General features: G+C 42.6%; 1 protein-coding gene across 1 annotated transcript in view; it reads right to left on the bottom strand.

Annotated features, from left to right (window-relative positions):
• Nucleotides 1-5355: 5355 nt before the first annotated feature.
• The window catches only part of brinp2 (bone morphogenetic protein/retinoic acid inducible neural-specific 2), a 206288-nt gene continuing 187305 nt past the window's right edge, over nt 5356-24338 (bottom strand). Inside the window, exons 7-9 of the mRNA XM_068570912.1 lie at nt 13512-13734; nt 8848-9154; nt 5356-7810 (exon numbers count right to left, since the gene is read on the bottom strand). Of these exons, the coding sequence (XP_068427013.1) occupies nt 6989-7810; nt 8848-9154; nt 13512-13734 (1352 nt within the window). The 3' untranslated portion in view covers nt 5356-6988. The remainder of the gene's footprint in view (nt 7811-8847; nt 9155-13511; nt 13735-24338) is intronic.

Genomic DNA, 24338 nt, shown 5'->3' with positions numbered 1-24338 from the left:
CGGTAGAAGAGAGACCAGAGGGGAGTTAATGTGTCACATGTGAAATAATACAATTTTACGGACAGTTCTCATGTTTGTTTTTAACATGTGGGGGGATTTAGCGTGTCACATGTGACTCAGTCCCATTTGCTCGCAGTTCAAACATATGGGCAGCCGACGTGGACGAATGCATTTGTCATGAAAGCACGTGAGATTTTTGCTTCACCTGTTTTTTTAAGGGCTACGCTACAGGAGAGAGAAACAGGAACGCTACCTCCTAAACAGAAGAAAAAACATGCCATTATCCAGGTGTTAATATAATTTTATTTGACCAAGTTTTGTTAACGAGAAGGATGTTTGGACATGTAATATTTTCTGTGGTTTGTGTTCGGAATGCCTTCTGCAGCCGCAGTGCATTTGTAATGTGACCTTGTCTCTCCATGGTTGGAGGTAATGAATGAGTTTGCCAAGTGAGTCTTGGAAAGCAATATGAGGAATACATTATTTCTTTTCTTTTTTTCTCCTTTTGAAGCTGATGAGCTGTATCAGACCTGCATTTTTACATTCGTGGGCCACGATGCCGCCGCTGATACAGTTCTAATCAAGCACCTTCTTTACGAGAAAGACTCGGTGTGCCTCTGCCAAGGTCAAACGAGCACCCGACTTTGCATTTCAATGTCCGCCTTGCGCTGTCGCCAAACATGAATCATTCCTCCTGAATACATTTGTATTAACGCTATTTGCATGTAATTTCAAAACCTTGAAGTCGACACTGTTATTGATGAGTATGTCAAATGACCCTCAGGTACCAGAGAGCGAGCGCGCGCACGCGTGCCATTCAATTTCACCAATTCTACCTCATTAATTCAAACAGTCTGACTGCCTAAACATCATAAATCACTGCGGGACGAGCGGCCGACCCCTCTCACCTCTTCTTTCCCTCCCACTTTTTTCCCTGAACCATATCCCCCACCTCCATCTCTCCCTCTGTCAACTGCTACTCTCTCTCTCTCTCTGTCCCCACCCCCCACCCATACGCTTCTTTGGGAGGTCCAGAAAGTTGTGCAGTGTGCAGTCTAAATAGCGCTCTGATGGATTAGCTGTCTTCAACAGGCCTGAAGATTAGCCCAAGGGCAAACCAGCTCGTGTTTCCCGGGTGCCACACCGAAGATGAATAACTGTTTATTAACCCGATGCGCAGTGACTCCTTCCGCACCTCATTATGTCGTCGGAGAATGAAAAAAGTTGGCCGACGCGGCCCTCTCCGTCACTCTTCCTGTCTCCCTCTCGCTCTCCGTTCCCTCTCTCGCTTCCTGCAGCAGATAAACCAGCAGCCTGATGTAATGTGACAGTGTGCGTTCGGTGCCTGTTTGTTCCCTGACAACCCAGGAAATTGGCTTTTCATCTTACAAAAAAACACTGCACTCCGTATATTAGAGGACATTCATCTTATTATGAGGGGGGCTGGGTGTAATTGGAAGTTTATGCATTCATTTTCATGGCAACGCAGCGAGGGGCTAGATTCACTCGGACTGTTGTGGCGTTTCTTCTTCTTCTTTTTGCCTTGTCGCAATCAGGACTCGAGGAAAAGTCGTAGGCCCGATATTTATGAAAATTGGGACTTGATGTAACGCGGGCCGAGGAAAAACTCGTAACAATTTGGGACTGATCTGAATTAACTTGGCGGACACACTAAATCCTTTTTCACTTTTGTTAATATTGCGATATCCGGCAGGGGGCTCAGGCCCCTCAGCGTCATCACTGGCCCATGTTGAAACATGTTGCTAACTTTTTGGAGATATTGTGCTGCTCCACTGTCCAATAACAGATGAGTGCTCGTCGAGTGGGTTGCTTTAGGCATCAGGAGTGATGCCACATTTACACGTAGCCGGGTATTTACGGAAACAAATATTTCTGCCACTCCGTTTTCAAAAATAACGTCGTACACACATGATTGCTTTCCAAAAAGTTTCTGTTTACATGAAACCGCATAAATACGCCACCGAGCGCCATGATCAGTAAGCAAACCGTAAACAGAGGACGCTCATATATGACGTGATGCATTTTTAGTCGTGTACGGTGACGTTTGAGGACCTAAAACTCCGTTTCACCGAGTGCACACGCAAACATGAAAACTGAGTTTTCATAAAGCTCCGCTTTGGCCAGAGTTTTTAGAAATGAACGTTTTCCGTGATAAAATCTCTGTTTTCGTGTAAATGAAAGGCAAAACCGCATGAATATATATGCGTTTTCCCCTCGTGAATATATATATATATATATATATATATGTATATATATATATATATATATATGTATATATATATATATATATATATATGTGTATATATATATATATATATATATATATGTATATATATATATATATATATATGTATATATATATATATGTATATATATATACATATATATATATATATATATATATATATATGTATATATATATGTTTTCTCCTCATGTAAACGGGGCCTGAGATTGGTTTGAGAAAATCAGGGTAAACCAAATAGAGGCAGTAGGAGTAGGACAATGAACAAGGAAGGTCCGACCTGGGCGTCTTAAGGCTCGCGTGAGGTCGATGAAACATGACAAATAAATAAGATAAACGCCATAAACGCAAATATGGCAACACTGCTTTTACTTTGGGGGCAATTTATGTAGGTGTGCGCACGCTTCCGTAGCCTCACCGACAGGCAGTGTTGACGAATTGAACCTGACGTGAAAGCACCTATTGTTATGTAGCTTCTGTTCTCAACTAGCAGCGAGTGCTGCAACAGACGGTCAGTCTACCGGCAGGCTCCGCGTCCAGATTGAAAGTTAATCGTGCATGCGCAAAGCTCCTGACCCCGCGGTCTGATCCACTATGGCAGAGCACTTTAAGTTAGGATCACTTCTGGATCTTTACTCTTCTCTCAAAGAGGAGAACTTTCCTCACATCACAAGATGTCTGGGGCGGCTGTAGCTCAGGGGGATGAGTGGTTGTCCCGTTACCACAAGGTAGCCGGCTTGATCCCCAGACCCCCCACAGTTCACACGTCGAAGTGTCTCTGAACACGACCCTTAACCCCTTGTCCCTTCATCAAGGATGGGTCAAATGCAGAGAAGAATTTCCCCAAGGGGATTAATAAAAGTGTATGTTTCTTTTTTTCATGTTTAGTGCACTTGTTCAAGCAAACACAGACTGGACATTTCTCACTGAGGAAGAAAAACTGAACTGAAAACATGAAAAGCACGTATAGCTTTTGTATGAAGGAAGGAAAAACCCTGTTGTATTATTAAACTTTTAAATGTTTTTATAGAACAATAGTGAACATAACTAAATTATTGGCCAAGATATATGTGACTGTCACAGAGCTGTTTTTTCAGAATAATGAGGGGAGTTCGGTGACTGTTGAGTCCACATCTTCACAGAGACCTAGATCCATCGCAGTCCAGGATCAAGCTGCATTTGACGGGTGGACAGCAGGACAGAGACCAGGACTCAGGTGGGACCAGAAGAGGTAAACTCTGTGTTTACATTATGATGCCTTTCCGCATGTACAAATGTCTATGTGAAGATGTTTTTGTTCCTGCTGTTTACGATACTTCTGATCCAAAATCCTAAGAGTGTTTGTTTTTGTGGCATATCCTGTGAGTGTGTCTGTGAAATTAGCACTCGAATGATGCTTCTCACATCGAATAGTCGTCTATTTGCGGTCACCACCAGTCTAGAACAATATTCTGCAATACTCATGTGACGTTGCAGGACTTTTTAAAAAATTTTTTTAGCAATTGATAGTCCTGAACCGTGATCAGCATTGTTTGCTTTACTGACATCCACTCTGTCCTTGCTGTTATGGCCAAAGTGCTGACATGATGCTTTATAGTTGCTGCTATGCTTTACTCACAGGTGAATTGACCTGGATATGAAGCATCAGAAGCCCACACTTATTTAACATTTATACCTTAATAGATGAGACAGAGCCTTCTCCTCTTAACCTCAAATAAACTAATAATAAATAAATAAATAACTAAATAAAAAAAGACCAGTGGTGGAAACGCTGATATTATTAGTTTAGTGTATTTATTAATAATAAATCAGATCGTTATCATACCAAATAATAAAATTTTAACTAAAATACCTTTTTGTTAAGACACATGTGTTTCTATGAGGGGGAGAATTAACATTACGCTGAGAAGAGAAGCTTGTGATACCGACTGCATATCACCTTTAAAAGCTCAGCTGTTAGAAAGGGTGCCAGCAGCAGAGCAGGACGGAGACGAGGGGTGCAGGGGTGGTCCTTTTCTTTTCTTTTAACTAAGTCTGTGAGCCTGCTTTATTCCACAGTCTTACTGTTGTTCATGGTGAGAGTGAATGTGAGACAAGTGCCAGTCCATTAGGCACACCAAGCTAAATCTGATGCAGTGTGACGGAAAGCAGTCCTGCCGTAACACCTACCTTCATTAAGGTTGTAATGAAGAGCATTTTAGTTCGGTGATGTTTAAAAAACAAACGAAAAAAGGTGTTGATTTAACTTAATGGTCTGTACATGACAAAACAGATTAACAGCACCACAAAGTACAGCCTGCGAAATGGATGCATTGGTGTTCTCCAGGTGTACTGAATAAAAAGGCAGCAGTTGTAACTCAATCAGCTAACTCACTTTGATGAAGACATTTTTTAACAAGATTCAACCTGCAACACTGACTGTTTTTTTAGCACATGGTTCTGTGCCGGCTTCCCTGCGTGCATGATTGGCAAAACTTAATCATAAAGCGCTGTGTTTTGCAGGGATTGTAAGCTATATTAATGTGTACTGAATATATGAACCTGGATCGTTTTAACTATAAGATCAATCAGATTTGATTTATGAATGTAAAAATATTTAAAAAAAATAAACATCCACAAGTTAACGGATACGGACAGCGGGGAGGTCCGGATAAGTAAAGTCAGCGTCTAAAATGTGATTTCTTACGGTTTGGGTTTTTCAGGGTCACTGTTTTATTTTGTAGTTTGTCCCGTGTGTCTCCGCACTTCCTGCCCCTGTATGCCTTGTTTCTGATTGTGCGCGTGTGTCTCCTGATTGTCTTCACCTGTGCTGCCCTTATTGTTTCCACCTGTGTCTCGTTACCTTCCCCCTGTATTTAAACCCTGTTTGTCGCCTGGACCGTGGTCAAGTTGTTGCGTGTGCTCCCCCCATTAATTCTGTTTGTTACTGGAAATCCTGTTTTTCAGGCTCCTGCCTTCTTTTGCAAAGAATAAAGTTACTCTCTTTCAACACTTATCTGCATTTGCACGTGTGATCGGATTATGAGCTGCAAACATAGCACACATGTTTTAACAGTGAGGATTGAAAGCAAACAAGGAAGAGGATCCCACATAGATAAACCACTTTGTTTTTACTTAAGCAAGCTGAGCACAGAAGAACTGCTGAAAATGACATACAAGGTTTACTAACTTTCAGTGAGAAATTAGTGAAGTAAATGTAGAATCATATCAAGTATCATCCTGGTAAGTTCGCAGCGCTCATGAGTACCATCGCTGCCCTGCAGAAACCTTGTAGCTCCAGGAACCGGCAGCTGACATCGGACCCACACGTAAAAGAAAAAAAGGAAATTGTTTCATTGACCTGAGACTAAACCAAACCATTGAAACAAGTTTCAGCAGGTCAATCAGTTTATGAAAGTGTCTCATTGGAGATAGAAGGTTTTTGCAGGACAATAACAACAGTATGCGAGTACTGGTGTGCAATGTGACTAGTGACTCGAAGTTTCACAACACCAAATCAAAACAAGTAGCTGCAGAAAAGTGTGACTGGCATTTACATGAAGAACAAAAAAATAAGCTACATTACCACGTATTCTGGAGAATGTGTCTGTTCTGTCTTGGTAGAAATATTGAAATATAAAAAGCAAAATACAGCCTCCGCTGGAAAATCAAACACAGAAACTAAATGTGCTTCTTATCTTAACATTGACTCTCCATATAAGGCATGAGTTTGTTTTTGTTATAAACATTTTTTTGGTCTTTGCACTCTGTTATCTAAAAAGCAATGTGCACTTGTCCACACCTGGGGTTAGATGGAGCGTTATTTACAGCGCTGTTTCCTCAGACCTTTTTGTTTCCACATCAGAAGAGATCTTGACAATTTCCGCCTTCCCAAAAACAAATATAACCCAACATTTAAGATAGTTTGCCAATGTGTTCACCTTCTTTTGGTATAGACACGCCACCAAGGACAGAACATCACTAACGGGCTTCTCACTCAGATGTTAAGCATAGATACTCTACTTACACGTTTTCAAATGCCAGAAAAAATGGATGGCAGGGGTTAAAAAGAAATATTCAAAGACAGTAACAGGGTTCAGGATTATCAAATTTTAAACTGTGAAGCATAACATAACTCATTCACCACATATATAATATTATCCCTTCTTGTCCCCCTTCCCATGAGATTGTTCTGTAGCCAAAGAAAATAGGGTTAGAAAAGGGGAAATCTTCTCTTCCGTTTACTCATTTTTGAAGACCCCTTAAGAATTCCTTTTTACATATCAAAACCACCTTTATCTTTGCAAGGCAGATGTCTTAGGTATACTTAATGACGTTGGCTCTCTGAGGTTCCAAATAAAAATCTATGTGAGGGAGTCTTTTAACTTAATCCAGTCGTACAGTTTGCCAAAAGCAGGGCAGTAATAGCAAAAGTAAGCCTCCAGGCTTGTACAGTAGAGCTTCTGAAAGAGTCCACGTATCAGCTGTTCTCGCAAAAGTCCACACATCACTCCACTGTTCATCAAAGGGCTCTGGGAGCAATTTCTGACAGAAATATGTCAACAGAAAACCTGCCAAGAGTAACTGTAAGAAACACTCAGCAATCAGCCTTCAGAGTTGGATGTTCTATTAATCCAGAGGCTTTGGGTCCAAGTGGATGATTCTGTTGCACCTCCCCTGTTCAGTCTCGCAGCAACTCTACTTTCGAGCAACACTTCCAGAACCTGACTTGCATGCTAAGCAAGCTAACTACAAAGCATTGCCCGCTCAGGTTCAGGAGAGGCATTGGGAAGCTTGGAGTTGAAAAGCTGCAGAGAGTCCTTGATGCGTGCCACCTCTCCGGCAGACAGCTTGAGACGGTGGCGCAACAGACAAGAGAACAGGTCCAGGGGCTGCGGCGCCGGAGGAGACAGCCGGTTGATCCGGTCCCTCATCTCCAGCAACATCAGAAAGGCGGCGTCCTGCGTACCCTGCGTGTACGGGTAGTCCAGTTGCAGGATGAGATCCTTGATGCCCTCGGGGTCAAAGTGCAGGCTGTAGCCGAACACTTTCAGCGTGTTGATCTTCATGTACCCGAGGTTGGACGTCTGGTCATCCAGGTCCAGCGGTTCGTAGAAGAGAGTCTCGTTCACCGTTGGATCGTCCGTGAGTATGCGGCTTCGCAGGTAGATGTGCACTGTTTCAAAGAAGGACTTCCATTTGTTTCCCATGGTCAGCGTCCAGTTGTAACACTGCGCCGTGACGACGGCGTCCAGTCGAGTTCTCTCCCAGTCGGGGAAGTCGGGATCGTTCACTGGCATAAACCAGCTCTCTGAGTGACTTCCCCCAAAGGGATTGACATAAATCGCAGGCACGGGCTCCAGTGTCGAATTCTTAGTCAGGCATATCTGGAAAGAAATACCCATCAGCATGTGTATGAGGTTGGACTTATTTTTGTTACTCTTGAGCGTCAGCAACATTCTCTTCCTCCAGGCGGGGTTGAACCAACTCCCCAGGCGGACGTCGTTGCTGATGTAAATGGCGTGCACCTCGATTCTGCTGTCCAGCCGCTGGAGCAGGTACTTCACCTGGAGAGAGATTTAAGAACCGTGAGGTCACATTCACTTTTACAGGTCAACAGGCACCAATAGACAGATCACCAAGTACGCTTTCACAATATGTTGTATTCTTGTGCCGACCAAAACTATTTGTCACAGTGGTGGTCTTGGATTGTTTTTTTAAAGAAACCCTAGCATGGATCCATTGCATTTAGAACCCAACCCAATTGGGTCTCGGACACCTTTTCCTATACAGCACTGACTTGGACTTCTGCAGACGTCCCATGTTTGCTTCACATCTGGGCCAAAGAGAACATACAGAATATGCTAAATGAGGGCCACAAAAATGGTGACAGTTATATAGAGTCGTTTTAGTGTTTTTTTGTGGCGTTTTTTTTTCCGCTGGTATGAGAGTTATACGTTTGCGTCATGTTACTATTTTTACCCTGGTCTTTAGTGTAATCCAGGGGTGTCAAACATACGGCCCGCTGGCCAGATCCGGCCCGCTAGGGGGTCCAGTCTGGTCCGCCAGGGTGTTCAGTCCAAAAAAAAATTTTTTTTTTTAAATTTTTTAAGGACAAAATTAGCAGAGCTGGGATTCAAACCTATGATCCTCTGCTTATAAGATGGACATGCAAACCATTGATCCACAGCTGCAATTGATGTGAGCACTGATATGATTGTGTTAAACATGGATCTCGTCATGAAAGTGGCGTCACATACATGTCACAAAGCGAGGGAACCTGCAGGGAGCCCAGGCAGATAAACAGAGGGCTGATGTCTGAATTTTTGGTCTCTATGTTTCGAGGTAATTGTTGAAAGACCTTAAAATAGAGTTTATCATCTAAAAACCTTCACCAATGATTTAAACATAGAGAAACATTGTCATTAATTATGCGTTATTATGCCGTGATTTTACTGGTCCAGCCCACTTGAGATCAAAATGGGCAGCATGTGGCCCCTCCACTAAAATGAGTTTGACACCCCTGGTGTAATCAGAGGCACTGTATCTTTGGAACCACAGACATTTGACAACCTAAGGAACACATATGAGAAGCTTTGAGAACCTCAGCATCCGGCATGTCCAAGTCAAAGTTCAGGTAGTGGTCCAGGGATGCGGCGATGCTCGGCCGGCAGGAGCCGAGATGGAGGAGGTTGCCGTGGTGACAGGCTCCGCAGCGTGTGGCGTTGTCGGCGGCGCAGGAGGAGCAGGAGGTGGAGGAGGTGCCCACAACGCAGGGAACGGCTCCTTGGCAGGTGGGCTGCTCCGCTGGGCAGCTGCAGCTCTTCACCTCCTCGGAGAAGGAGCCCTGCACGCCGTGCTCATTGCAGTAGAGCAGAGACTGAGCCCGGGTCAGCCAGAACCCCACAGGCCTGCGGGAGGAGGGGGGGAAATAACACAATTATGTGTGGTGGATACAGCACTGCATAACATAGGAGAGTGTTTCACTGGCCGGTTCGGTTGAACGTTTAAGTCTGTTTCACATTTGGCCCACATGTGTGTTCAGAGGTAAAAGAAAACCATGAAAGCTTTGAAATTCTTTTTTTGGTTTCCGTTTTCATTATTTAAACAAGCAGTGTGTAATAAATGTAATGTATTTAATGACCAGGGGAAGAATATTGCCTCCAATATTTAGAATTTGGACTGTGGTGCCAGTCTTAAACTTCATCTGTAGCCTTTTACTGAGACTATTATTCTTACTTTTGTCGCTTGTCTGAGCCTTTAACTACATTTTATCCATTGCAAGAATAAGGTAGTGATAATGTTGGTATCAGCCAAATATGTAGTTAAAAGTATAAAAGAATAAGAGCTTGTTATTGGTGTGTGTGTGTGTGTGTGTGTGTGTGTGTGAGTGAGTGAGTGTGTGTGTGTGTGTGTGTGTTTCAGTCACAAAAGTGCGGTAGTAACTCTCGATTACACTGGCATTTTCTCTAATGGGAGAGACTCCTCTGGTTGGAAAAATATGTCTGATTCTATAGAATTTTATGAGAAAATTACCCCATTTCTCACTTGATTTATTATCTTTGCACAAACCAAGATGGCAAACAAAATAGCAGTCCACTAATCGGTGACGGTGCAGGGACTACATCCACGTCTCATATGCAGGCTATGGGTTCAAGGCACTGCAAATGGAGAGAGATGTGGCCTGTTGCTGTGAGTTGACATCAACCTATACAGCTTAACTTAAAGTAATGGTCTCCCTTATTTCTGAAATTAAATGAAAAGATCGATACCAGGGAGGCAACCGTCCAGCTTATTAAAGACTAGAAGCAGGGGAAACGGCGAGCCGGGGTCTATCCACTTTTAAAATACAAGCTTACCACCACCTCTAAAGCCCACTAATTAACACTGTTTAAACTGGATAGGCTAAAAAAAAGTGAGTCTGTCTAAAGACACCAGTTAGTTGTCTGTATAGACAGAAGAGAAAAAGATACCCATACAAGCCATAACCATGGTTTGAAATTACATTTTTAAGGGATGAAACACAATCCAATCTGTTTTAAGCCCAATATTTTGTATTTTATGGAATCATGTCACAGCAAATCCATCGATAAAAAGGAAATATTCAGTAATGTGTATTGTATTCCACTTTATTTCTTAATTTGATAACTTTTGGTGTTTGAAATATTCCATAATTCAACTCTTTTCATAATAACTTTTCTGTATTTTCTGTACCTCCATTGCAAAGTGCTGTTTTCTATGTTATGGAAGGGTGGCGCCCGTCCCCTATTTTACAAACCAAGTGCTTCTTACATTCTTTTACGCGCTGTCTCTCAGAGGCCTGAACTTAGTTAAACACCAACTTTAAAGGGTGCAACATTGATGAAACAGCTTGGATAAGAGCCTTAAACAAGGATATGTCCACAGACCACACTGACGTTTGCAATGCATTTTCCATAGGTGAAAATGTAATTTAAAGTCCATATTACTTCAAAATTGTATTATTTATCCGTGGCAATTTGACACCTTTTTTTCGTCTTATAGAAGGGTGAATGTGTTTGCTGTGACTGCAGCGAGAGATGAAAATGCAGACATACATAAATTACCATCCACTTTGGCGCGGTAACGGCAGCAACAAGTTCAGACTGGAAATTGGCTCTGCAGAGAGATTCTATCCCCGGGCTAAGTTCAGGAAATCACACACAACATTGCCCAAATGCTCCAGCAATTCCAACCCCTCAGGCCTATGTAAATAAACACACACACACACACACACACACACACACACACACACACACACACACACACACACACACCAGAAAGAATGATGATGATAAAACAAATGGGTTTGCGCAAAAGAAAACGATGGAGCCAGGACAGTCTCAATATTGGTAAGTACGCAGAGAAAGATTCACAAATGTGCATAAAAATGCACAAATGCGCACATATTCACAAATGCGCATAAAGATTTACAAATGCGCACAGAACAATTCACAAATATATTTGATTTACAAATGCACACAGAAGGATTCACACATACATTCCAAAGATTTATATAAATGTAAAAAGAAACAAATATATTTCTGCATTTGTATGTATTTGTGAATCGCACTGCATTTGTGGCTCCACATTTTACAAGTTGCTTTTTTGAGACTCTCCTGTCATGGCTCGATTCACAAATGTCTTTTTTCAAAATGTTCATAACATCAGTAGTCCCACAACAGTATCTGAATGACAGCTGCTCACGATAAGCCACGCCCCCTTCTCCTGTCCAAATGAAGCCAAGTGTGGAGGGGGGGGGGGAGCGGTGATCATGTGATTGGTTTGAAAATGAGGGCGACATCTGATTGGCTACGGGTAGATTAATTTTGAAAAAAAAACATTTGCAAATGGCAGGAGAGTCTCAACAAAGCAACTTGTAAATGTGGAGCCACAAATGCAGTGCGATTCACAAATAAATACATCCAACTATATTTGTGTTTTTTTTTTTTACATTTATATAAATCTTTGGAATGTATTTATGAATCCTTCTGTCTGCATTTGTAAATCAAATATATTTGTGAATTATTCTGTGCGCATTTGTGAATCTATGTGCACATTTGTGACTCTTTCTCTGCGCATTTACAAATATTGAGACTGTCGTAGCTCCATAGAAAACGGTGGAGCCTGATGTCGTCGTGTCGCTCGTGCGAACTGGATGGTGGGGGTGAGACGGAGAGAGAGAGGGGGAGAGGCGACACAAAGGTGAGATCGCGGAGAGGAAAAGGACTATCAGGAAAATTGAAGTCCGCTGTAAGCAATGCCGGGCTGTCAGTCCTGGGAGAGGACTTGATTACAGCGTGCCACGTTACCGCGTACCTCACCACACAAAAGGCCTACGCCAACCGGTAACTAGACCCTTCAAGCCTCTCCCTCCCTTCGTCTACAACCCGCCATCACATCTCTCCTCCACATTCTCTTACTTCCCGTCCTCCCTCGTCTCACCTGCTTTTTCAATTTCCTCACCGGCACGGCAGCAAAAGTGCCACGGAACAACGGCTGAGTGAAGCTTGGGAGGGTGTTTTATTTTTTTTTGTTCAGACGAGTCAACCGCAGCTAGAGAATTGACTCCGGCAAAGGGAGTCAGTCAGCCTGTCAAATTATTAGTCGATGGTGGTTTCAACAACAGCCTTTTTATTTTTCTTTGTCAGTGCAGCTGCAGTGGCAGCGTGCTTTCCCAATACCACTACACTGGTGCATTAACCCTCTGAGGGTTAATGCACCAGTGTTAAGGCACTTGCATATAAAACACTCATGTGTTGTATATAAAAAAAATTGCAGAACAATCTCAGCTCTCTATACAACGAGGCACCATTGTCCTGAGGCACAAGTGTAAAGTGATAATATGGCCCTAAAGCTGAAAATGCAACCGTTTTGGTGATGAAAATTAGTTTACCAAAGGTCTTAGGTTCGGCACCAACAATTAATATCAACACTTAGGGGGACCAGATGAATAAAACTGCCGACAGCATGACTTTTGGGAGGTCCCTAGCTTCTGTTCCTGTAGCAGGCTGCAATATCGATTCCTGACTTAAAATAACACCATGGCACATTGGTTTATTTACAGTATCTAGACTGATATTTCTTATATAAGATGTTGATGACAATCCCTTATGCATGAAGTTGTTTCTAGGCCACTCCATCTGGGAGTGTCACGGGTCGTTGATACATATGATTCATTCAGGTACGTGCAGAATACAGCTATCTACACAGCGTTGTCATAATGCCCAACTGTTTGACACCATGAGACTGTTGTACAATCTGTTGACAGCAGAAACAGCACACAGCTGAAGCCGCAATGCCAGCAATCTACAAATGCATGTTTTGGATAGGAATATGCTTAAAGGGAGCGATAGTGTACCCCACTGGCATGTTTCCCACCTTTCCCGTGTGTATTACTTTTGGGGGTTTTGGCTAAACTCAAAGCTGAGCTATTTCCAGATAGATAGCTCTGGGTTTTCCCCAGTGTGCTCCACTTGAAGTGGGCTGCAAGAGAGCCTACAGCTGTGATGAATCAGCGCAAAGCAGCCACAAAAACACCTCGTAATAATAAATGATGTCTTCTTCAGTTTAGGGATCGGTTTGTTTGTTGGTTTGTTTGTCTGTTTGTCAGCAGGATGTCAGCAAATCCGAAACGCAAGGCGGATGCTCCCATTATATTTCAGTTTTGGAAACGGCCTTGGCGGAGTTCTGCGATCTTCAAATGCCTTTTTAGCTGGGTTTGATCCCTGTAGTGTGTTTGTGGGTTACCTCTCTCTGGGCAGGCTGATGCGAGGATGTTTGGGGCAGCGTTTGCTCAGGGTGAACAGCTTCCTGACGACCTTCTGGGCTTTGCCCATGACCAGGGCGGCGCTGGACTCCAACTGGGCGTAGCGCTTCTGGAGGGACAAGTCGGCCGTCCAGAACTTGGCGATCGTGGACACGTTTAGGAATCGGTCGGTGGGCAAGCGCTTCAGCAGGGCTTTGAATTCATCTACAGGGAGTTCAAAGGGGACAGAAAGGGAAGAAAATAGAACAAATTGAAACGAGCGCTTTAGATGTTGTTATTATTACCCATTTACCACGCTGTATTCTATCCCCAGTGCCATGCAGGGATAATGCTGGAGGAGTTTCATCTGTCACTAGAATAAAAATACAAGAAGCAGTTGTATTCTAACGATTTGCAATTACATAGTAAACGCCTGTGCTTTAGTCTGACCTTCTGCTTATTCATCTCCCCATGAGGATCTCATTGTATTCACAGTAGCGTAATTTGCATTATGCTGTCAGTACCCTACGATTTTAGGGTACGGAGTCAGTTGCAGATGGTCGTTTGTCTTTGAAAGACAAAACTAGTTTTGGCAAAATCCATAATCACATGCTGAAGAGACCAATTACGACATGTGGTAACAATGGGGTAAGTTGGTGGGGTTCCGCCCTGACACACACATCCTCCCTCAGAAGAGAAAAAAAACAGTTCTGCAACAGCACAAAAAGCAGGATTTGACGAAGATGTTTTCAGTTTCAGTTAAAGGCTTTTCATTTCCCGCAAACCTCCAAAAACGCATCAGTCGAACCCATTACAGCATGTGAATCAACTCTATTCATAATGGCACTGAGCATGAATATGAAAATGTACTGAATTTCAACAAAATGCCAAGGTCAAACTGTTGTTCAAATTGTCTGGAAAACTTAGGTAGCAAGCTGCCATGATCATAACCTAAAAACCTCAACATCAATACAACGGTTGAGTTTGTGGAAGAAAATGTCACAAACATATACAAATGTATGAAGATGTATTATACTTAAGGTCACTACCAAACACTGAGAAAGGTTAAAATCTTAGGCTGATGAATAACAGCTGCACACACAGCTAAGCAACACTTATTTCTCAAGACCACCCTCTGATGTAGAAAACAGGACGTGTTAGTCGCGCAACGGAGGTCAGTGGGAGGGAGCCTCGTTCAAAGCAGGTCATGATGTGACTTGGCATCAACGCTGTGTTTGTCTGAGTTTTAGAGTATTATGACGTAGAAGGGTTGAGAAAGCAGGACATCATACGTAAACACTAATTTCTAAGAACGAGTAGTCCACCTGAGTAATGAAGGAATGCATGCTGGGATGGACAAGGGAGGGCCTGCACAAAATAATTATACTGTATCTGAAAAGTTTCTTTCTAATTAGTACAATACAACTCTTTCAGTTACTTGGTTCAGTCGAATGAGAAGACAGAATCAATAGTATCAAATGCATACTTAAAATCATTAACACTGCGTTACATTAGATTCAGTTTTCAACGCTCTATTGAAATCTTTTGTTCTGTTTGCTCAGGTAGTTGGGTCAGACAAATGGGGGCGAGAGCTATTGTCTGAATTACCGGGACACATTTCAATTATCTGTATTCTGCTGGTTGCAATTAGATCTACGTGAATTGAACTTAAGTCCAATCTCTGTCGTCCTGTGTCCTGTGGGGAATCGACGCTGACTCGTCATTTGAGACATGCGTGAAGTGTCATCGCGCAGGCAGAAGGGACAGGAAAGTTTAAGTCAGTTGGACATTCTTATCGGAAAAGACAATAAAATGAACCACAACAAGTTTTACTTAACCCACTGTACAGTTAATAGGAAACCCGTTTTAAACATTTTCTTTTTTTTGCTTCTTTTTCTCAGCACTGGAGGCTGCCGCTTGGTCCGGTTCTAGTAAATGTCCATTCTTTCTAACTCCGTGACCTTTAGGTTTCTGAAGTTAATGTGGAGAACGTCTCTAAAGATGCCATCGATCTCCAGGGATTTTCAAGAAGAATAAGTGGCATTGTGATACATTGTTTTGCTTTTTTTTTAAATACCACATGTGTGTTCTTTTACCTATCACAAAATAACTTTAGCTTTTATTTAAAAAATAAGAAAAACTCCCACTGTTTTAAAGCAAGAGCCCTGGGCTATTATTTGAAACAAAGAAGAACATGTGCTCGGCTTTGCTGGTCTCATGCTGTTCTGGAAATGTTCTCAATGTTCTGTTCGAAACATTTTCAAAGTTCTCCCTGATAGGGAGTTCAGTCAGAACAGCACTTACTTTGTACCAGACGCATGGACATCGAGCGCCCAGCCGAACTGAAGCCAGACATTCAAACGTTGATCACATCAAAACAAAGTTTGTGTGTCTGTGTGCTGAATCTCCATCATAAAAAAAAAACACCATTTGAGTCAATTACACAGAATAACACCGGTGCAGAAGACCCCGGCGCTGAGTTTGCCAAACATCGTTCCGGTGTTCAGCTCATTGGAGTTCCATTATGAACCGGAGGGTAAATATTATACCAGCACGAAGCCGCTGGGAAAACTCGACACCTATTATTTTCTTTTCCCCCCAAAGCCAGCTAAGTGAGACCTTCTGGGATTGTTCTGGGTCTGCTGGAGAATCCCATTCCCATGTGCTGTTGTTGGCAGGGAGACAAGACAGCGAGGTAAATCTGCAGCCGAGCCTCCCCAAAGCTGAGCCCAACTGATGAGACTCAAGCCTATTACAGTGTTCGCTGATCCCAGATGACACGGCGGTCTGTCGCTCTCCTTCCTTCTCTTCGTCTGTGTCCGTCTGTCTTCTGGACTGCAGCGTTGTGTCGATGTCTCTTTCAGCTGCTTCTTGTCTGCCTGGTTCTCTCTCTCTCTCTGTCTTTCTTTCTTTCTCTCTTTCTTTCTTTCTCTCAAAGAGCGTGCGTGAGCAAGGTGCTGGGGGTGGCAGAGCATTTGTGTGTTTTTTTTCTTTTTTCGTGTTTCACTCTGTTAACGTTATATTTTTCATATACTTTATTAATCACAGTTTCACATTAGTTTATAGTTTAGTGTTTTGGGTGCTTGGTGGGCTTTTTCTTTTTCTCACCGGCGTGGTGTCGGTGGCCTGGCTGGCAGCACGGCCAGCCCGAGCTACAGGCACCTAACCCGAAAGCACGGAGTGAAGGTCTGCACTCGGTTCCCCTGCAGCGTGGAGGATGTTGGCCTCGCTGTGGGGGAGAAGGTCGGCCACAGAGGAGTCCTGTCGGACGCGCGGTTGAACAGTGCCGCGGTCGTGTTCCTGGACCGGGTGGAGAAGGTGAACTCTGTCATCGAGACGGGAATCATCGTGAAAAATTGTTTGGTGCAAGTACTGCCTTTGTCCCAACCCGCCACCAAGGTAGTCCGGTCCAACGTCCCTCCTTTCATCACCGATGAGTTACTCAGCAGAGAGCTGTCCAGACACGGGAAGGTGGCATCCCTGAAGCACGTGGTCGATGAAAAATAAAGAAAATGGAAATGGCTGCACCCTCCGATGTCTTTTAGAGGGAGAGTGCTGGTTTTAAATAATCTGGTAGCATCCCAGTTATGGCACCAACTAAAATGTGTGGACCCTCCCCCAGGCTTACTCGTGGAGGTCCAGACGAGGATGGTGGATTTCCTCTGCGGGGGTCTGCACTGGGTGCCACACGGGGTGCTGTTTTTAGCAAGAGAGGAGGGGGCACAGGGCCTTGTCCACCTGGCCAGCCGGACTGCAAGATTGCAGTTCATTCAAAGATACCTCACAGGACCGGCAGATCTGGTGTGGAGAGATGTGGCTAGCAGCATCCTGATGCCTGCTAATAACCTGGGTTTGGATGATGCTCTGTTTTTAACGGATCCTACATTTTTTAAACTAACTATGTTGCCTACTTTTTACCTGGGTGTTTTTAAGTCATGGGCCCTTTTTAACCATACAAGGTGCCCTGAAGCCAACTCTCTGCACTGGTTGTTGAGAGAACCACTGGTCACCGGAGCCAGGCTGGACGTCAGCGACCACACCACACACGGACTGACGGCGGCGCTGATCCAGTCTGGAACCCTGACCCTGCAGCAGCTGGTGGATGCAGTGGGGCCGGCCCTGACCGACACACAGGCCCTGGGCTCTCTGCTGGGGCTGCAGTCTCTCCGGGTGGCGGAGGAAGTCCTCGCGCTCTGGTCAAAAAGGCTGACAGAAAAAGAAAGACGCCTCCTAAGCGACGACCAGACCAGGACCAGTCTGGACACTGCAGACCCCTACCCGGACATCATCCTGAGTCCGGGTAGGGAGACAGGACCGGACCCCTTCCGAGCGCAGTTTGCGCTTGGAAGCTAGGCTAACGTCACGGGTTGAAATGAATGAACAGTGAGCACGATACGGCAAAATGAATGATAAGACGTGGTTCCCTTGACAAGACCGAAGTGGTATGAGCCATTTGTCATTGTGAGCTATCATCGTAGCTATCCAGACTGAAATACCACTCAATGGCTAAGCACACAGCTGATGCTAACTCTGCGCCCCCTCGTCGTAGCCAGACAGGAAAGGATGACTCCAGACAGAAACACGTGGACACCACAACGAAGAACAAACTTACTGCAGCCAAAGCTAAATGATGCTACTGCGTGTAGCCTGTTAGCGTTGTGGAGGACGAGGATCGAGCTGATATAATACACATCACAGCCAACGACAGGACCTACGAAGCCTGACTGTTACAATCACCTCTCTCTCTCTCTCTCTCTCTCTCTCTCTCTCTCTCTCTCTCTCTCTCTCTTTCTCTCTCAATTCAATTAGAACGTTGCAACAATATTGCCAAAGCAATTAAAACACATCAGAAAAACATAGAAACATACAACTCATACAGATAACAAAAATAATAAAAAATAACAATAATAATAAAACAGATTGAAAGTCTCTCTCTCTCTCCCCCTCTCACTCACCTTGTTTACGCTTCATCATTTTATTTTGTAAACCCTTGTTTACCTGAATTGTGCACTTTATCATGTATTTTGATCCACCCTGTTTGGCAATTGTTTTTCAATAAAGCAAAACATGTGCACAAAGCAAACCAATCCACTTTTTCATGTTGATAAAAGCATTAAAATGAAAGAAAAAAAATTGCGATTGCAATTAATCACGAATTAACTATGAAATAAATGCAATTAGTCGCGATTACATATTTTAATCGCTTGACAGCACTAGTTTTTACATGCTTTGGCGTTGTTTTTACTGACAAGATTTCTCGCCCCTGCTCAGGAGGATGAGCAGGGGGATGGGCACGAGGCAGCGGCAGCGTGGAGGACAAGCCTCAAGGCGAGACTCTGGCTCGAGTTCAGGCTTTATCACCACATCGCTGATCTAGAGTCTTTTTTTCGTTTTAAACTGTCAGTTGTCTTTTACGGGTGTCCTAACTAACTGATGATTTAAAAAAAGAAGGGAAAACAGCGAAGTTGTTTGATCTTACCCTAATTTTTTGATATATAAAGAATACTGTACTTGTAAAGTTTTGAAAAACATCAATAAAGAGTGTTTGTAAAAATCTAAAAAAAAAATCTCTCGCGCGCTCTCTCTTTCTCGCGCTCTCTTGACCTGAGGCTAAATTAACTTTATCACTCTGTTTGGCTGCGTTCCTCAGATGATCTGCGTTTACTGTTTGTTTCATGTCACCTCTACTCATCTTTACAAAGAATTAACAGCAGCGATGAGCGGAGAGCACAGAGTTCATTGTTTAAAGGGAAGAAATAACAAAACGAACAAGCACAGGGTTCAATTGCCTCCATTTTGGAGATGAAATGAACGGGATAGTTGCTCAATATGCTTTTGATGTACCACAACAATATTTTCAGCTGGTATTAGTGAAGAAACATGCTTCATATCTGAGTTGAAATGATTATGTACAGAAGTAAAATAATAAGAAATAAGTTATGAAAAATGTCTCGCGTGAATACGTTTTACTTTCTCACATTGAAGTTTTTTGATGTATATGGCTCCCAATTATTTATTCTCGGTTCAAATTGACATTTTTGTCTCGTATACTCTTTTCTATCTATCACTATATTTTAAAAATGCTATGTCGTATTCATCTTTCATTCAGTTCCTCAATGTCAAACTGAACAGTTCTAGATGTCTGGTGATGAGAAATGTTCAGCCTGACATGAAGGTATCTTTGGAGACATAGCTGGAATTTCAAACAAACTTCTGTGGATTTGATAATGGCGCAAGTTTTTCTAAAGCAAATAAACAAACAAGTCTTTTATGTGGATTGAAGCTAGAAGGCGTTAAAATAAAACACAAGATTCCTGAGCATTAATTCGTCTGACCACAAGGGTCATTTCGACATAGCTCACATTAATACTACAGACTGCATTTTTTTTTTAAGTCCAGACTACAGCCTCTGAAAGAACGACAGACTCAAGGCATCAGGACTTGCTGGTAGATTTGTAGCAACACTGTTTTCAAGACTGAAAAATGGACAAACCAACAAAAACATCTTCATGGATTCATTCAACAAATTGTCCAAAAAGCTCATGAAAGCGATACGAGCGCAACAGTTGGCTTCCCGGCTGCAAGTGTTGTTGCTCGCATGCAGAGTCTCAGAGTCATTACGAATATCGTACACAGCACACTTTGACCTGGAGCTGACACTATCACACGTTGTTTATTAGTGTCCTTGTATTTATGCATTGTAAATTTGTGTTTGGAGGACAGCTATGCAGCAGTCGTGAATGAATCCATACGCTTCATAATCTTATTATAAATAGGCACAACAAACAGGTTGCCACAAACATCCGGAATGTGGCCTCCATTGTTTATTTCTGTAAATGTGGAAATTCTACTTTTTATTCACAGCTGCTTTCTTCCAAATACATCTGCCGACATTGCAGATAACCTCATCGAAAACCCTTTTATAGTGATGGAGTTATCTCATTCAGAATGCCCCGTGTGATTTCTGGTTCCTCAGCACAGAGTCATGCAGTGAGTCAATGTGACCACGAGTCGGTGAGATTAATGCCACCGGACGCCTCCACGCCATCTCCTTTCCTCCATCTTCCTCTGTCTTTCTTTTTCCCCATCAGTGATTAACACGGAGTGGCCCATCCACATTCATACACATTCACCAACTACCTCCCCACCTATTTATTGTCCTTTTTAACACTCCCTGCACATCATTCCACCCGTCTCTCTCTCTCTCTCTCTCTCTCGCTCTCTCTCGCTCTCTCTCGCTCTCTCTCTCTCTTTCCACTTACACACTCTAAGAAGTAATCATTAGCGCTGCCATCCCGCTGGAGGAATTTGTCTGTCTGTTTTTCTCCCTTTCCTGACATTTATGACTCTGTGTCCCAAATTTATGGACAATTTAGCTCACTCAAAATCTATCAGGGAAAGAGGCCATTTCCCCCCCCCCCACCCTCACACATACACACACACACAACATAATGGGTGACCGCGCCGCCCTGAAATCTCCATCTCCGTGCTGAGTTAGTGATTCATGACATCATCAAGTGCAGGCGACAGCTAAGTGACTGGCTGTGTTGAGGCCTGTTCATTTAACTCCTCACAAGGACGTGGGATGTTACGAAGTCGGGATTGAAGAGGCATTTACAGCGTAGCGGAGAGAGAGAACCAAACTTAACTGCTGTTTGGTCTTAGCCAAGCCAGCAGTGTGGCTGTAGGGGTAATATTCATCGGCAGCCAGTCTGTCCATCTCTTTGGGCCAAAAGGAAGTTCAACTATTTGACAACTACGAGAAAAATACATTTATTTAGGTCCCCCAGTAAACTGTGAAGTCCAACGATTGCACAACCATCGGATGTATCGCAAGAAAACGTCCGGACAGACATGTATGTTCCACACCTTAAAAAATTTCCCCTTAGGGATTCATAAAGTACATATCTATCTATCTATCTATCTATCTATCTATCTATCTATCTATCACCTGGCAGTGACACCTTTCGGATGCATTGCTGTAAATAGTTGGGACGGACGTTTATATTTCACACCAGGCTGTGGAGTCCAATTATTGGGTTTATTCCAATCCAAAGTTGGGACAAACACTTCTGTCTACACTGTAACTCGTATTAAACACACATGAGCCAGAACGAGAGGGGCCGTCTCCAAGGACGTCTGGAGGTCGGGTGGACTCAGACTTTGACTCAGGAGACTGCTGTTCTGGTCCTTAGTGAAACCAAAGACTAAATGTATCTTGCGTTTTGTTATTTCACTTACTACTTAACGTAACAAAGTTACGTAACGATCTACTTATTTCCCATAAACAAAATTACAATTTACCCAGATGTTATGAGAAAAAGCCTGTTTAAGCAAGTTAGCCATTTGTAGAACACACGAAAAATGGGGATAAAACTTTTCAACACACTGCCAACATGACCAAACATTGTACCACTGTCATTTCAATGAATAGATGCTTATGGATTTATGATTTCAGCCCAAGTCGAGCACAGACAGCGTTCTTGTCCTGTTGAAGGATTTTTGCCTAATTATGGAAGATGTGTCTAGAAAAACTGTCTGGGAAGTCTTTAGAGGATTATTGGCTAATCTGAAAAGAAAAAGCTTTTCTTTATTTAGAAGCAACTGTAATGAGGAGCTTTTTGTGACCTCAGTTTGTACTACACATATGCATATATAATGTAAGCAATGTAAATGGTTCTTATTTTATTCTGATATAATGTATATCAGTAATATGCTGTGAAAATATCTTCAAACAACTGAATTTATCCAAGTTTATCCAAAATCTACATGTTGCACGATGAGATTTGTATACACCGTTATAATTTACTTGCTCATCTTTACGGAGTAGCTCTTGAACGCATCGTAACTTGTGTAATCCAGTTTCCATCTTTCAGGCATATATAACAAATTTTATACGAGGAATGCAAAAATCCGGGTTTTCAGGTTTTAGCCCCGTCCCGCAGCACTAAAGGGAAGCCCTTTAAACGACACAGCGATTCCACCCAATATATCTTGTGAACTTTAAATTAAAAACCTGCTGCTTCCTTCCTGTATCGCTCCCAAGCTTCAAAACCATTTCGTCGTCTGATTTTTCTGACGGTGTCGGTTACGATACAAGGATGGAGCTTCAGTGGAGCTGATACGGAGCTGGCATCCTGTCTGATGTGGATGCTGAGCTTGTCTTGTCGTAATAACGTTCACCTTCCTTTGTGGGGATAATGTTAATCTTCAAGTGTACATATTTGGTTGCCAGCCTGATGTTTGTGCTTATTGAAATCATATTGTATTTCTCTGTCATCCCTGTATGCTTTGAAAAAACACATTTCTCTTTTTCAGTTTCTTCCTTTTCTATATATATATATATATATATATATATATATATATATATATATTATTTTTTTTTGTTGCATGATGTGTATAATTAAAATCTTCAGAAACATTTACACAAATCGGCTCTCACCCCTACCATACACTTACTGTCAGTGTCACTGTCACAGATGGAATTAGAATTGATGGGTCGTACAAACTGCCTGTCACACGTGGGGGTGAAAGCCACTGCCGAGAACATCTCCTTCTTCTTTAGAAGCCTCTCGTCTTTCCGCGCGGTGCCCCTCTCTGCCAGTCACATCTCAGATCCTCTCATTAAATCCCACATCATTCCTCGCAACAGCAACTTCAATAATGGACATCCCAACTGCAACAATAAGGTTGCAGTTGGGATGTCTGCAGGCCCCTCCCTCTTATCCAATCGGAGACGGAGCGGAAAACAGAGGGTCCAGAGCTGTCGAGTGAGCCGCTATCTCCATCACTATAAAGCGTCTGTGCCACATTAAATGCACCATCCATCATACGCCGCTGACACCGCTCCTCACACAGTAGTTAGCGGTGGAGGATTTTGTTCCTGGCGGTCTCTCGACAGAGACACTGTATTAAAGAAACTAGACTTGGAGTGCTTTTTGAAATCCGTCACTGCTCAACAGATTGATCGATCGCTCGTAACACTGACTCAATATTTGCCCTGAATCTTGGAAGTACATTTGTATATTTCTTATCATATGTATATATACATGTACATATATATTTAATTCCAATATTTCAACCCTATGGAGACGTACAGTACATGCAAAAAAGTTTGTAAATGTTAAAAATGTCTGTTAAAAATGGTCACAGAAAAATGAAACCGTCTTCTGTCTTTTTTTTCTAAATATATATATATATATATATATATATATATATATATATATATATATATATATATATACAAAAATGCTGTATATTTATTGTTGTTAGTACCTTACGGATAAAGTACATGCTGGTAAGTCTAAATGTTCAGTGTCCATTATCACACATCTGGATCTGTGAATCAGTCCAAAAAGCCTAAAGAGAGAGAAAAACTTTTTTTTTCATTCAGCAGTGAGTGATTCATCACAATAAGCACTAAATTACATTTGCTCCTCAATAATACTAAGATTGCTGTTTTCGGATTAGCCCTTAATCCCCTAAAGACTTGCAGTTTTTGCAGACACATCTTCCATAATTACTGGAAGATCCTTCAAGAGGACGAGGGCGCCGTCTGCGCTTGACTCGGGCTCAACTCATAAATTCATCAGCAACTATACACCAAACTATTTCTTATTAACGGGATAGTATTAAAGTTGCATCTATCCCTGCAGAGGCTTTGGGAGCCTTATCAAACATGAGCTGTGTTTCCTCATGTGCATTAGAAAGAACATATATACCCAAACAATAAGAAGACTTCTGTAGTAGTGTTCTTCTCATAAAGCCACTCATTATCCATTTGGATAAAAAATTGCTTTGATGCATTGAACCTACATTAAGTCTCACAT

The sequence above is a fragment of the Clinocottus analis genome, unplaced genomic scaffold (assembly GCF_023055335.1).
Source record: "Clinocottus analis isolate CAN_PGR_092001 unplaced genomic scaffold, fCliAna1.0.p SCAF_11, whole genome shotgun sequence".
NCBI lineage: Eukaryota > Metazoa > Chordata > Actinopteri > Perciformes > Cottidae > Clinocottus > Clinocottus analis.
Note: the sequence above shows the minus strand (reverse complement) of the source record. Positions and strands in the feature narration are given on the sequence as shown.